Raw genomic sequence first — 15,907 nt, 5'->3', positions numbered from 1 at the left:
GTCTTAGAGAAAAGAAGGCAACATTTCATTGTTCTCACAGACGTTTCAACTTTGCCCCTCTCACTTTCTCTCTGCTTTTCTGTCTCATTTGTCTGAGTGTGTGTGTCTGAGTGTGTCTGAGTGTGTGTGTGTGTGTCTGAGTGTGTGTGTAACTCATCCTACTGTACCTGCATTCCCCGTCAGTGGCAGTCATTTGATAGGGCGGCTATCCGGATTACCAGGTGCTCCTTTAAGCCAATAAGAAATACTCGCCTTGTTCCAATTATGAGATAATCATTACAGTGTCACACAGTGTGTAGCCGCCACTGGGGCAGCGCGGTCCTAGTTTGTCACAGCAACAACACAACGCTACGCATTTCTGCGTGTGCGCACAGGTATCGAGATGCACGCTTTCTGTACCGCGCCGGGACGCTTTTTTTCCCCTCCGCAATTCGTTGATTTACTGCTTAGTCAAAGCCCATCGTCCTTGCAGAGACAATGCCACCCCCAAGATGGCGATTCCATTTGGCGCGGCATTTGTCTTCCCGCCGTCTATATCACTCTCCTTTCGGCCAGGTCAGGTGCCAGCTCTTTGCAGAATGCCATGCGTGAGTCCTGGTGGGGGGGCCCGAGATGCCAGAATTCGGTGTGTATATGTGTGTGTGTGCAGGGAGGGGTCGGCGGTGGGGGGCATCGCCAGTTGGCAGGCTGGCACACAAAAGGCTGGCACGATAAGATCCTCCCTCTTCTGCGGGCAGATTTTCTCGCCCATATCTTTTGTTTGGCTTGTTTGGGTTGCGGCTCATCCCGATAAAGGCCACTTTGTTTAGACAACAAAGCGTGAGGGAGGGAGAGAAGAGAGAGATAGAGAGACAAAGAGATAGAATGAGAGTGAAGAGAGAGAGAGAGGGGGGGGACGTTAAAATAAAAAAAAAAATAAAAAAGGCGGTAATATGGGGTGGTGGGGGGGCGACGAGAGCACCAACACAGATGGAAACATTAAAAGAAAAAGAGAGGAAAGTGTCCAAAAAAAAAAAGAAGAAAATTTGCGGATAAGACGATATTGTCACAGATACACGGTGAATAGTTGACATACACAGAGGTGGGTATGAAAAGACACAATGGAGGACGGATACTGTTGCAAACGCAGGGACAGCGATAGACAGATAGCGAGGAGAAAGGAAGAAAGATTTGGAGAAGAAGGGAGCAGGTTCTGCTGGTTGTTGGACGCCGGCCCGACTAGCGTGAGGTCATCGGCGAAGCTGTGAGTGATAGAAACCAGGAGCAGAGGAGGACATGGGACAAAGTACACTTCGCTCACTTCGCATACCAGCACATGTACAGTCATTTATGCACGCTGTCAAGACTTGCGTGACCCCGCCGCCGCCGCCGTGCTGCACACACACACAGAGGCACGTTTCAGGCCGCGCATTTCCAAGGAAGGACAGGTTCTCCTGCACCGGAACAGGAAAGAAAAAGCAGGAGGACACCGAGCAGAGAAAAAGTCTGCACGGCCACATCAAATATTTACTCAGGAGCAGCTGTATTGTCGAAACATTACGCATCGGAGCTGCTCCGTAATTAGGTCGATATTTTCTGCCCCTCTCCCTCTCTCTGTTTCCCTACTTCTCTGGGAGTCCACCCCTCTCCACCTCTCCTCCACACTCCCCTCCCCTCGCCTCCCCAGGCTGCTGAAATGCGTCTTGGCTCGGGACCCATGCCTCTGGCAGCCAGAGTGCTATACATGTGCACAGAACCCCGCTCGGCATAAAATGGCTGCCAGACAGGCTTCTCCTCCTGAAATGTCGACAGCGGTATGCATCTGCAGGGCGTGCATGTTGCGCGTGCGCACTGTTTTTTTGTGAAGGATATCTGTACGTGTCTGCAAGTGTTTGCGGGCTAGAAACGTGCACCGCGGTTGTCAAAAAAAAAAGAAAGAAAGAAAGTTTCCCAAACTATGTGGCTAATTTAATCCACGCTGTGTGTGTATGTGCATGTGTGTTCTGCAATTTAGTGGGAACAGAATGGGTATCATGCCAAAAATGAAGAGGGTGGGTTAGGGAGAGTGTGTGTGAGTGTTTTAGTGATTATAAAATCCAGGCGAGCAACACACTTGGGCGTAGAGAAACCTCACAAGCACTGAGAAACTTTCTTGCCGAGCCAGAATTCTGTTGCCATTACCCCTAATTGCCCTAATTGTTACAGTGGTATGATAAGTATCCCACCGGACAAGAAGGTGTAAGAACTCGTGGACACATCCAAAATACCCACAAGCCCCCTCTGCTGCTTTTTCCCCCCTTGCGTTTTTTTTTTTTTTTGCTGAGTAACAGTGGATAATCTGATTCATACGTGGTACTGTTTTTTCACTTCCTTCATGAACCGGTTTGTTTATTTAAACAAGTGGCAGGGACGGAGGGTGCCAAGAAATGTTGTTTTTGGAAAAGGGCCGTGTGTGTACGTGTGTGTTTATGTGTGTGTGTGTGTGTGTATGCGCGAGGCCGTGTGTGTGTGGTGTCTGGCCCTGTGATCAAGCCCTGCCAAGCTCCCAGGGCAAAGCCGAGCCTCCTCGGCCGCAACTGTTTATTTACAGGTTACACTACTGTTTATTTGAAGACTATCAGATTGGCCGGGCTTCTGCACAGGACACCTTTGAGATACAGATAGCGGGCCTCAGGCTCCGAATATCCAACGTCTGGAAGTCCTTTTAAAAAATTAAAAACAAATTAAACACACTTTGTTCCAGAGCTGTGTTATTTTTTTTCACTTGCACGGTTTGAAACAGATGCTTTATTTAAATACCTGTTGAATTACAAAAAAAAAAGGCGAGCTTCCACGTTTTTTTTTTTTTTATTTTGTCATTTGCTTGAAAGGAAGCCACTTAGAACAAGAGAACAATAGACAAAACAAACAAATCCGCAGCCGTCCAAATGCGCAAGCTACATAATCGCCCTGGAAAAAAAAAAGAAGGAGCACGAAAGCTGCCCTTCTTGGGTCAAAGGTAAAATGTAATGCAATTGGGGAGGTGTTTCCAGCTCCGGTGCAGGCCTGGCAGATGTGCCATATGCTTGTATCCCACCTTGAGTCATCCAGGTGGTCTCTCCTGGTGCTACAGTGGGGCCTCATGCTGGAAGATGCTGCCTGGGATCTCTAATTGCCACGACCATCTGCTCTTTTTGTTATGGTTTGCCTGTTCAGCCCTCGAAGAAGCAGAAAGAGAGAAACACACAAACAAAAACACAAAAACTCTGATCCGATCTAACTGAACCGGAGCACCTCTCCCACCTCCTCGCCGCTCTTTTTTTTTTCTCTCCTCCGTACCTTTTCAGCGCTCACCTCCTCCTCCTCCTCCTCCTCCGTGCTCTTTTCTCTGCCCCGGCCTGCTTCTTTCCCCTCTCAGCGGTTCTCGGGGAGTATAAGCACAGAGTTGGCAGTTGTAACTAGACTGATGGATGACTCTGAAAGTGGCAAGGGTTGGGGGAGGAGGAGGTGGAGGGGGGGAGAAGACAGGGAGACAAGAAGGCCACTGAGCTCCCAGCAATCACTTCATGGACATGTGCTGTGGCAAATCCACACAAACCTCCACTGGCCCACAAAAGCTTCTTTACAGTCGATGTGTGTGCATGTTGGGGGGAAACTAAAAGGGACTCGCTGTTTATTGGTGCGAGCCAAAGGAAACTATTTGGCTGACGTCAGACAATGACATGTTCGCTGTGCAAGTGCACGACGCGATGCAGATTTTTTTTTTTATTTCTCGCAGAAGAAACCCAATCTTCTTCATAATTTAGCAAACAACAATGCCAATCATTCTGCGCTTCTGAGCTTCTCAACTTTGAACAATTGCTGCTTTTTCCTGTTTCATATCATTGCAAATTGATTTTTTTAATATTTTATTTTTAAACTGCCGAACAAAAGAAGCCATCTGAAGATGTCATTTTTAGAAATAATCAGCAATGAAAATGATTTTTTAACATCTTCAAGAGGATTATTGGACGAGAAGCGAGCTCGTGGTTTTTATATTTTCAGGAAGCGCAGCAGAGATGTGTTGTACGGCCGCAACTTGCTCGTACGTTTTTAGGGCTAAGCTTTCTGAAAAGGGGGATTTTTTTTTTTCTGCTTAACGTATGGTCCTTCTCCCTCCCTACTTTGTCATTGTTGAGCTTCGGCCAAGAACATTCTGTTTTTGCAGTGCTGTTTAATAGTCAAATTTAGGAGTGGGGGAACAAGAGAGAGAGGGAGAGCGACACAGAGAGAGAGCAAGAACGGAATAAATCTTTCAACTTTTTTCTTCTCCTCTCGTCCACCCCCCTCGCTTTCCTTTTTCTGCGTTGCCTCTGTAACGCAGCTCATGAGAGCTGCGGCAGGAAAAGGGGTGTTGTTGCAAGGCGAGGGTATCTGAGTTCACGTCTCCAGCTTCTTCTGCCTCATGCTAAAGCTCTCCCGTGTTAAAGGTGTAGATGATAATCTCCCTGCTGGTTCTCATCGCACCCTCCCTGTCTCATGGCATGTGTGGGCTCGGGCCAGTTTGAATCATTACCGGGGTCTGCTTAGACGCTGCCGTTAACTGCTTGGCGCAGCGGCAGCTCCGTGCAGTAGGAGTTTGCGAGGTTGACTCACTGGTTCTTTTTATTTCCAACACGCTCACAAAAGCACTGCATGTGCAGATTGAAATCGGATAGTGATTTATGCCACTCGTGTTCATGTTTCATAACTTTTGTGGTGCATGATGTAAAAGGAGAAAGGGCCCCAGTGCCTGTCGGTGATCAACCAGGAACTACTGAGGAATGATACACTCCCCTCCCAGTGAGGCTTCAAGGTAAAAGACGTCAGTCCGGGACGCCTCATACCGAAGCCTGCGCACCATAGCCGGTGGAAAGAATTCCACTCATGTTTCCTTGTGTTTCTCCGCCCCTCCTGTCCTCTCGCAGTGTTTTGTTCTGTGCTTGTACCTTGCACAGCAGGACCGAACACATTCTGTATCCCCCCAGCACTCCCCCAGACACTTTGAAAAATTACCCAGAGGTCCGCCGGTGAAAACTTTTAGGTTATCCCGTGTCAGACGCAGAGCTTTTTTCTTCAGTTTGCGCTCCCATTAATGATCCCGCTGTTCAAACAAACCTGTCTTGTTTAATGTACAGCGGGTACGCTCCTCTTGACGAGCAGATAAGAGAAAAACCTTTAAGCTCCCGGGAAGAAAAGTCGTCTTTTTGACAGAAGTTTCGTCTTCATTTTGAGTTTAGGAGTGCAAATAAATTGACTTTTAAGTAACACAACACATGGTCCCTGGTTGTTGCTGCTGCTAATAATCACTGTGTTTGTGGGATGTTGTTGTCTTCTTGCTATACTAACCCCCCACCCCTCTCTCTCTCTCTCTCTGTGTGTTTGCAGAGTCGCAGCAGTCAGGAAGTCCAAGTAACAATGAGCCAGGCAAGAACCCTCTTCCAGGTATGTACAGTGCCAGTCATCCTCCCTCCTCCCTCCTGTCATCACTCTATTGTTCGTCTGCAGCTCGCCCACTGTACAGCGGCTTATGTACACCGTAACCTGCCCGGTTTACAAAGTCTTGTGAACTCTGTGACTCGCAGGCAAAATAGCTTTTACTGTCTTGCAAAAAATGTGCTGTAGGTGCATGTAAGCATGTAAAAATATATCATGTCATGCATTAAACTGCACAAAAGGAGGTCATTGATTTAAAAAAAAAAAGTTAATATAACCTGATATATGTGGTGAAATTGTGTAAAATTAAAACTTAAAGTCTACCTGAGGCCCAAGGTTTTAACTTTACGCGGACTAAGGAGGAATAAAAATTTCATTACCTCTTTAAAACTGAATTGTCATCGCTCCAGTGACAACATTAAATACTGTGAAAAGAAAAAAAAAAAAAAGCAAGAGACACTCAAGATCCGGAGTGAAAATGTTACAGCAGATTGCGCTTTTGGCTGCTAGCTGAGTGCGTCAAGGTGAGCCAGCAAAGCCGAGCCGTGGAGAATATTCTTTGACAGTGCTGTTGTTCCCCTGGACTGACCTGCGCTGTGTCGTCACAATGTTGGAATGAAAATAGTTTGAGAAGTATAATTAGTTTTCTACCTCAAGAGCAGGTTCTGCTGATACCGGTGCCAAGGAAAACATGCTAGCGAGCCAATGACTCAGGCCTGGGAGGCCCTCGGCAGTGGCACAGTTCCTTGTAAAAGCCGTTGGCTCACTGGAGGCATTAAGCTTTTTAGGTGCCAATCGAGATGCCCGTCTATCTTTCTGGCACAGACCGAGCGCCCTTGGCATGGAATCAAAGCGGAGCCGGAGTCATTTGGGTGTCAATAACTTGTCTGGCTGTTTTAGTTGACTGACAGCCTCTGATTAGTGATGCCGAGTCCTGAGCAGGTCACGCAGTTCTCAACAAATGTACCAACAGAATACATTAGGACTGTACTTTATTTAGCCCTAAAAATAGTTTTCTGAAAACAAAAAGAAAAAAAAAATCAGGCTGTGTTGAAACAACCCAAAGCAGTTTATTTACTTTGGAAAGAATGAAGCAGTCTCATATTCTCGAAATAATCTTTAATATCAGCACGACAGTAAATTACACTCCTGGATGGGTTGTTTCTCGCTGTAATACTGTATCTTAGCATAACAGCATTAACGCTGGCAGTTATTAAGTTTTACTTTTTTCACCGTACGAGCAGCTCTCCGCCGCGTGGCTCTCCCTCCTCCTCGCACACCTGTCCTGTCACTCTTTATCGCGCCGGGCAGAATGGTTTTACGCCGTGTGCTGGTTTAAACCTCGCCGGATGAAAAACAAGTGGAGCAACTGTTTTTTCCACAATCCACTCATTCTCAGCTTAGCGACTAAAATGTCACGGTAGTAAAAATGCTGGATGAAAAAGAAAAGGACGGTTGATGAGCGGTCGACGGTTTCTTCATTTTAAAATATCTTAAATGATCTATACTTGTTTATTTGTCTTTAATTTATCATCATGTTCTGTCCTAATTCCAAAATATTATTCAAATCAAATTTAAGAAAAAAACAATTAGAAAAAAAGATAAAATAAACACAAATACCAACAGTAATAAAAGAAAAAATAATACGTCAAATGCAATTTTTTTTTAAGTGTTTGTGTTCATTTTACACCCCACAAATAAAAACCCTCCACATATGAGCATTTCAGATGTGTTTAACTGATGATCGCAGCTACAATAATCGCCGCATAATTTGTCTTCATGGTCCTTTTGTCTGCAGTATATTTGGAAGACAGTTTCATCAAATCAGGAGTCTTCAGTGTTGCAGAACTGGTGCGAGTGTCCAGAAGTAAGTACACAGCTGTTGTATTGTTGCAGGCCGAGTCCACACGGGTATTTCTTTTTTTTTTTTTTTTGAAATGCGTTTCTTCTTCTTCTTCGTTCTCAAACAAAAACCAACTTGAGAGCATGCCAAATCAATAGGCGACGATGCAGCAACTCTACCGCTGCGGAGTTGTTGACCAATCAGAAGCCTGGAAAATGGCTGGACCTCTGGCAGGCTATCAACAACGTGGGGAGGGGGGGGGCAGGAAGCATACAGCATCGGATGCCTCTGTAACTGTGCATGTATGTGCTGTACATGTAAGAAGTCATGTTAGCGAGGTTAGCAGCAGCAGCAGCAGCTATTTAGGCCACATTTGCACAAAATCGGCTCACAAAAGGAGATAACCTCGCGCGCCCTGTTTTTCCTGTCGGCGTATCAACACTGCTTCAGAAAATCTTCACCCTGCTTTTCAAAAAGGGTTGCTGACAGCATGCTAAAGCTGCGTTTACATGTGCATGTAAAGCCTAAACAAATAGCATTTAAATAAAAAAAAACAACAACCCTTCTACGTGTGGATGAGGCCTTGATGTGTTGTACTTACATACCCTCGCGCCCACACAGGTATTTTCAGCTATTAATTCACCTAACGCTGAATTAACCCGGGTTGAAGCCGGGTGGAGCTAAACTGGGGGGGGTCACATTAAGACACCAAAGCTACTTATAGGTGTAACAGGTGCAGCTGAGGTAATGAGACGCAGGAAGCTGTCGGCTCAATCACGGCCTATACATGCTCGCACGGTGATAAGAAGAGGGCAAATCAGGTGATGTAACTGACAGCACCTGCGTGGGTGTGAAGAGACTAACGCCTTCACTTGTTTCCATACAGATAATAGCGCCTGATTCCTTTTTTTTTTTTCTCCTCGACTGCTCCATGCAATGCAGTTTTTCTTTAAAGATCTACACGTCGACTGTTGCATTTACTGCAACCTGGCCGGCCCGCTCTGCAATAAAGAGGGAACACTTGAGCGTGCAGCTGTCTGTGCGAGCCTGCGCTCATCTGTATAGACATGTCTGCTCTCTGCAGAGCTGTTGACAGTTGCTCCTCGGCGAGTCCTGTGATAACTGAGGGGCACGTCAAGGCACCGTTTACCTGTGCTGCCTCCGAGCTCCGGCGAACGTGCCCGCGGTGCACAAAGACTCCAGTCGCCCTCGACAACCTGTGTTTACCAGAAGCGCGCCGTTGTCTGTGTGCGCTGTGGTCAGTCTGAAGGCACACTGGGTGGAGAGAGGGATGAAATAAATTCTGCTAATCACCATACTGAATTTCCCTCTAAATATTAGAGTGATGCTTCATCAATTATTAAGCAAAAATGTCAGCTGCGGCTTCACAAATGTGAGCTTTATGTGAATATATTTGGGTTAGACAAAGCGAGCAGTTTTAATGTGTCAGGCTCTGGGAAATTATGCTGAGCAGTTTTATACGCTAAAGATGAGTCAAAAAAATAGCTAATAAAGGTTAATGGCAGCCTTAAAGTGACAAACCAGCACATCAAACTACTAAAGAGATGAAATTTAATGAGGCTTTTATTTTTACAATGTCCGAAAACTCATCCTATTGTCCAGCTTACATAATAACAAACAGCATTTAACGCTGAACTTGTTCATCTCCTGCATGTTCCTGATGCAAAATCGTCGTGATTGTCTCGCACAATGTGCTCGGAAAGACAAAACTTGCCCGTCTCGGCGCTCAGAGACCGAATATCCTTTTGAAAGTCTGTGTTTTTGTTTAGCGTTTAATTTGCCCCCTGACCAGATGGCCACTACGCTGCCATGTTTGCTCTCATGTGACCGAGCCTGGTTTCACTAAAGCCGACTGAAGTTGAGCTGGAATTTTAAAAAGGTCGACGGACGCACAGGAATTGTCACTCACTCAGCCGGTCGCTCCCTGGGAAGATATCTAAGCAGCCGCTCGTCCGTCATCGCGCTTCTCTCCCAACTCTCCGGGCTGTTGAGACATTCTTTGAAGTCCATCAAAGGGAGCTGCGGAGTTCAAGGCTGACTTGCAATCCAGCATTTCGACGAGGACACTCATTAATGCAACAGGAGCCCCGACTGCAAGTGTAAAAATATTTTGTCAACAGAAAACGTGGGCATGCACGGGCGAAATGAAACTCTTGAGCTGAACTCGAGCAAAACATTTTTTTTTGCAGGACGTTCAGTTTTCTCCTCGTACAGTAGGATGAGGTAATCTGGAGGAAGCAGCACAGTGTGGCAAATGATTGCTTTTTTTTGCAGCATCATTGTTTGATTTACAGTTTTTTTTTTTTTCTCCTTTTGGCTGAAAAGTCAAAGCCCAGATTAATAAATGAGATGATTGGCAGGGTGGCCAAGTGGCATCACAAATATTGCGGCGAGCCAAGAAGAGAGAAAGAGCGCTAAAGAGAGACCAGCACACAGAGAGATGGTTGGGGGTATCCTAAGCCATGAATGAAAAAAAAAAAAAGAAATAAAACAATGGTCTTGTATTCAGCGTCCTCGGGCCGGATGCATTCCTCCACAGACAGCTCGGTATGGGTAGCAGCGGGTAGGGGCCTTTGCCAGGGCTGCAGTGGGCTGCCAGGGCGGAGGCTGGCGGAGGGATCGTGCCAGTGGTGAACCTCAGACCACAACAGACGGCGCCACACACTCCATCCTCTCATCCACTCCAAACCAACCAACCGCTCGAGCTGCAGGCTGCCTCGCGGGCCACACACTGCCGAGAGAGAGAGAGAGAGAGGGAAGCCGAGAGACGAGGAAGGGGGAGAGAGAGAGAGCGAGGATGGGTGGTGAACCCCTTTTGTTCTGTAAACACAGGCCTGGCCTCCCGTGAAACAATATCCCTCACCTTGACCGCAGAAAGAAAAACAACACCTTTTCCACTGTAAATCATTACGCGAGGAGACTGCTAAGTGTTATAGCGGGCTGTGAAGAAGAGGAGAAAATGTAGTTTACAAATGGTTAAAGAAAAAAATCAGAGGCACCAAAAAAAAAAAAAAGGAACATATTTCACTGTCATTTGGTAAGGTCACATTAATATATACAACCATGAGTAATGATAATAATTCAGCGTACGAGTGCAGCTGCAGGTTTCTTCAAAGTGTTCTCTCCTGCAGCCGCAACCACTTTGGCCGACTTGTTAATCAGTGCTCAGCAGAAACGCCTGTGATGGTCAGACTGTTAACCTGTCAATAGGGAGCGCTTAATTTGATACACAATGCCTCTAAACGCAAAGCGTCAATAAACAGTCAGTCAAGCCATTGTGCAATTAATTGTGCGTCTCTAGATGCGGGGATAGAGAAAGACAGCACTCGCTCTGACATTGAACTCCGTCTTTTTTTTTTTTCTCTGTGTCCTCTACAGTGCCCATCACCCACGGAGCAGCGGTGAATTTCTCCATGGCTGACATGCCCAGCCAACCCTACTACCATGACCTGAACTCCAGCGTGGGACTGCATCGCTCCCTGTCCTCCCCTCCCGGCAGGTCAGTGGAAGCTGCACCGGCAGAGCAGATTTTGTCGTGACTTTGCTCTTATTTCGTGTAATTAGCGCAAATCTCTCGTTAAAGTTATGTCAAGGGCAGCGCATGATCGTTGAAGATGTTGTTATATATTTATTTTTCAGGTGAAATAATAATGATGCCAGTCATTGCTTTTATGCAATGATATGACTGCTAGCTTAGCTTAGCATAAAGCCTGACTCTGTCCAGTATTAAAAATGTGTACCTCTAAAGCTTAATAATTAGCACATTATGTCTCACTTGTACCAGAAAATGCAACCTTTGGCTTGTGCTAGCTCTTATGCTAAGCTAAGCTAACCATCTTCTAGTTTATTCAGATTAAATACAAAATTATATCCTACAATTCTTTAAAAAAAATTTAATTTAATGATTCCTTTCCTAAATAGTTGCTTTCTAAAGAAATCATCATCCAAAGGGAACAAAGTGCCTCACTTATTGAGGGAATACAGCAATTATCAGCACCTTTAAGATATAAATAAAAGTATATTTTAGCTCTGCTGTATGACTGATCGTATTTAAAGGAGTCTTTTTTGTGTCTAGAATGGTAGGGCTTATATTACCAGTTGTTGCTCAGTAGGTGTCTTTGATGGTGTTCTGTGAGACTGGGTGTCCAAAGAAATAGTCAAATAATGTCCCTTTACATCAGAGTGTTATCAGTCTTCTTTAACTCTACACAACAAACCAAATCTGGGTATTTACCAAATTGTCAACACATCCCTTTAGCCAAACTTTCTCATAATGCAAATGCATCCTTGCCAGACACTCCTGACACCACCTTGCAACCCTAAAAACTGTGAAGCGCAAATTAAATGCATGAATGAGTGCCTTTGTTGAGCCACAAACTTCTTCCGTGTGCTCCGCAGCAAAAGGCCCAAAACCAACATGGAGGAGAACATGGACACCAGCCCGACAGGACCCGACTTCTACTCGTCACCCAGCTCACCAGCCAGCAGTCGGGCGAACTGGCACGATAGAGACGGAGGTGATTTTCCTGTTTTTATTTGACCGCTTTTTTTATTTACCTTGGGGAGGTTCATCAGGCATGAGTGCACTTTGCCAGTAACACCCTCCGTCACATTCATGCAGTTATGCAAACATCCAGAGTGCAACTTTGCAGAGCTCAGCGTTGCACAAGAGCATGTTGACAGAATTTGCTGAAGGATAAGAAGATCTTCCATCCTTGTCGCGTGCAAACAGATTCGATCAAAGCCGGCACCTCGCACCACAGCTACCGAGCTCTTTTTTTTTTACGTCTCCGGCCTCGTCGTGCTCCTCCGTACCGCCGTTCCTTTTCATTGCGGATGACCTGCATCTGGTTTCTCCGCTCGTGAACTTGCTCAACCCTCTTAAAATACATACCATGTCAGAGATAGCCTCAGGCATCAACAGTCATATAAATGTTTAAACCCATTTGAACTGCAGTTTGACTGTAAATCTCTTATTCTCCTGCACCTGTCGCTTACACAAAGGAATCGCTGGATTCCACAATGCTGAGTATCACAGTCAACAACACGTCGCATTCCTGATGAGCTCCATAATGCGAGGCTCACTTTTATACAAGTGTTATTTATGAGCGTTCAGACGTTATCGTCAAACAGAAACTTGAAAACACCTTGTGAGCAGAAATCACATCGAGCGATTAGGGCCGATGTGTCGCATGAGTTCTGTGGCTGAACTTTCATCAGTTGGTCGAGTTTTGATGGATTCATACACAAAGCGTACCCATGTGTGTCGCTTACAGCTAGAAAAAGATAGAGACGTGTGCACGCTTGTTTCCACGCAAGAGCAAGATCCTCACAAGACAGCTTGCATGTCTCATTACGTCGTCTCCCGGTGCAGTGCAGAACCTGTCGCCCTTTTAATTAAGGCCTCACTGTCCCATGTTTCCGGATCATTCTCGCTCTCCGCTGACTTCCTTCAACACTCGGATGCCCGCGCTGCATCTGGATCTCGCCGGCAGAGGCGGTAGTTTCTTCTTAACTGTGGCAGACCGAGTCATTGGAAATAAGAAGCCTGCTGCTGTGGTTATTTTTTAGCTTGAATCTGAACTTTGAACACCTCCTCCTCCTCTTTTTTTTTTTCATTTTAATATAATAAGTAGGAAGGCTGGGAGAGGAAAACACCAGATGATACACCAGAGACACAGCACTGGTGGGATTCAGCCACAACCCATTGTGGGTACATGAAAATTTCAGCGTGTCCCTGTGCACAAGGCCGGAGAGTATTGCACTGCGTAAACTTAGACACTTGGGGCGAGGAGAAAGGGAAAGCAGTGGGTAGGAAACTCTCCAAAGACAGCCATTATTCTGTCAAGAGAGAATAAATGAGAAGTGGGGTGATATTAAACCCATATGAGTCCTCCCAAATGCCAAGCAGTCATGTCGCGCACATGGTTGTCGTTCGACAAAACCTCACCATGTAGTGGAAGAAATTGTTTCTCTCTCGTGTTTCTTGCTCTGGGAAAGTGCTGCGCGCTTTAGGTTTCTTTTCTAGCTGCACGTTTATCCGTTTAAAGCGAAAAGATCTGATCTAACGGACACTTTTTTGTTTGAAGCGTCTGTTAATTAATCGTCCAGTTCAACGGTCTCTGAAGGAGTTAATTAGCAGGACCAGAGGCTGAATGCCGCTTGTGCAGAAAATATTTCCTATTTTAATGAAAACATTAAGCAGCGATATAAATCTTCTCGAAGGTATTTCTCCCTCTGACACAAAATGAAAGCACTTAAGCCTGTATCCTCTTGCAACCTCAGCCTGGGAAATCCCCCTGAATTCCAGCCACCTTTTGTCGCTCTCTCCTCTGAAGATGAGTGATTTTTTTTTCTTTCTCTCTTCTCCCCCCGTCACTCCTCGGGTTGGATCCTGCTTTTGAGAAAAAGGGAGGCGAGGACGGTTAATGCTATAGAAATGCATCAAGAATGGGGGGTTTTTACACAGCTTATTTTGAGGGGGGAAAGAGATGGATGATGTGGAAGTTATACACCCCCAAGAATCTGTGACAGACCAGAAAAGCACTTGATGAATGTTCATAGAGGAAGCACGGGCAGACATAGGCCATTGCCTCTCGCATCTATTTGTTATCACGTTCCCTTCAGACAGTGTGTCTTACCATGGAAAATTGAAAACCGCGCAGCCGTGACAGCAGAACATTGCTCATGAAAGTGTAGAGCAGCAATAATGAGCGACTTGTAAGTTGAGTTTGTGCGCGTACTTTCAGTTTATAGAAATTTCCTAAACAAATTTCACGTCTTGAGCCCTGCGGGATTATTCGTGGGGAGCTACGGCGGCTCGTCAGGACTCCGCCGAGCAAAGCAGACGTAACAGTGTAATATTCTATTTACGTGAGGGGGTCTGGAAATTCTTAAATCCCATTTGAGCGACCAGCTGCTTTTACAACTGCGTGTCACTCGGCCGGCTTTAATCGTCTGCTCAGACATGACGAAAGACACATTTTTCATTTCTCGGGGATGTCCGGCGATTTATACCGATCGCTGAGATTATGTGTGATTCTGACCCGGTAATTTGCCAAGCACGTTTTTCATCGTGAGCTAATCCCGAGCAGATCAGATTCTGCTGCTTGATTGTGTTAATTCACTTTTTGGCGTTTAATTCCTTTCGTTCATGAGAAATGGACGCATTAGCAGAAGCTATAGGGAGGTGTTTGTGCAATAACCTTTGAGTTGCTTTCTAACCGTGAGCGTGCATTTCTGTGTTTCCCCACCAGCAGACATGTCCTCTCCCACCATGAAGAAGCCAGAGAAGCCGCTGTTCAGCCCCACCTCCCCGCAGGACTCATCACCACGACTCAGCACTTTCCCTCAGCCTCATCACCCAGGCCTAACAGGTGTAGGACACAGTGGTGAGTTCAGTCCGGAGCCATCTTGTCCTCAAAAAAAAAAAAAAAAGAAAATCCATCGATGCACTTAATCCAGCCTCGGAGATCAATGATGATTGTTTTATCCCGCTCGCTCACTCTATCCTCTTCTTGCAGTTATATCGACGAGGAGCCCCCCTCCGCACTCGCCCCTGCAGTTCTCGGCTTCGGCCATCCTGCCCCCGGCGCCGTCGCCTTACTTCTCGCACACCACCATCCGCTACCCGCCCCACCTCAACCCTGCTGATCCCCTCAAGAGCTACGTGCCGTCATATGACCCGTCCAGCCCGCAGAGCAGCCAGGTCAGTCTTTTTTATCATGCGTTTGAAAAAAAGGGGGGCAGTAAGCCAGTTTTTTTTTTTTTTTTGAAGCCCGAAGTCGAAGGGTGTTTTTTTTTTTGGCACGACGCTCGTGGCCTCTAGTCGTTCTTTGTTATCTGGTTCGGCTCCGCTCCCATCTGACCTCAAGAGATTAAAGATAAGATAAATTACAGCATGCATTTGTCATTATTTCATTACCGCTTCATTGGTGCGTCTGAAAAAGAGAAAATCAGCAGCTTTTGCTTGTTTTGTGTTTTTTTTTTTCTTTCATCGAAAACCTGCTTCTGGTCATTTCCTTGTGAAATGAATGATGTCTTTCTGGAATTACATTTTTTAAATTCTGATCTCAAGTCCAAAAAAATCCCAAAACCTCACATTTATGCGCCCAAGCTGAGCACAATTTACATGTCTTTCTTGTTTTGTGTGGGGATGTAATGGTCAGACGCAAACCGATAATTGCAGCCGTCATTGTAAAGCATAATTAATTTAATTTAAAGTGAATTAAACGGTACTAAATACATAAGAACTGTTCATCATGTGACGAAGCAGCAGCGTATATTCTCAGCTGGATGTTATCGTACGTTCCCAGGCTTACATTTGTGTTGTTCTTTAAAAAAAACACGCATGACTCCATAAAAAAGTCAACCAAACTATTGCGATTGCAGTCACATGTGACTTACAAAACAGTATCAGGACGTAGTAGTAAATCAAATGGCCTCGGGCTCTTTATACATTCAGGGTACACACTGCGGCCAGTGTGCTGGAGAGAGCGAGCAGGCGTCTCTATAGATGAGAGAGCCGTGTGATATTTATGTGAGTTTTATATCCCCGCTGTTCTCACTGTAAACAAAGGCCTCGTAGACGGCTCCATCTCCAGAGCAGGGTTGGAGGGGAGGCGGCGGCGG

General features: G+C 45.8%; 1 protein-coding gene across 1 annotated transcript in view; it reads left to right on the top strand.

Annotated features, from left to right (window-relative positions):
* The window catches only part of LOC103368102 (nuclear factor 1 B-type), a 71,451-nt gene that overhangs the window by 40,240 nt on the left and 15,304 nt on the right, over positions 1–15,907 (top strand). Inside the window, exons 5-8 of the mRNA XM_008296354.1 lie at positions 10,655–10,775; positions 11,675–11,793; positions 14,536–14,667; positions 14,800–14,984. Coding sequence (XP_008294576.1) covers positions 10,655–10,775; positions 11,675–11,793; positions 14,536–14,667; positions 14,800–14,984 — 557 coding nt within the window. The remainder of the gene's footprint in view (positions 1–10,654; positions 10,776–11,674; positions 11,794–14,535; positions 14,668–14,799; positions 14,985–15,907) is intronic.

Source organism: Stegastes partitus, unplaced genomic scaffold, assembly GCF_000690725.1.
Source record: "Stegastes partitus isolate 25-593 unplaced genomic scaffold, Stegastes_partitus-1.0.2 Scaffold1123, whole genome shotgun sequence".
In the NCBI taxonomy this organism is placed as follows: Eukaryota; Metazoa; Chordata; class Actinopteri; family Pomacentridae; genus Stegastes; species Stegastes partitus.
Note: the sequence above shows the minus strand (reverse complement) of the source record. Positions and strands in the feature narration are given on the sequence as shown.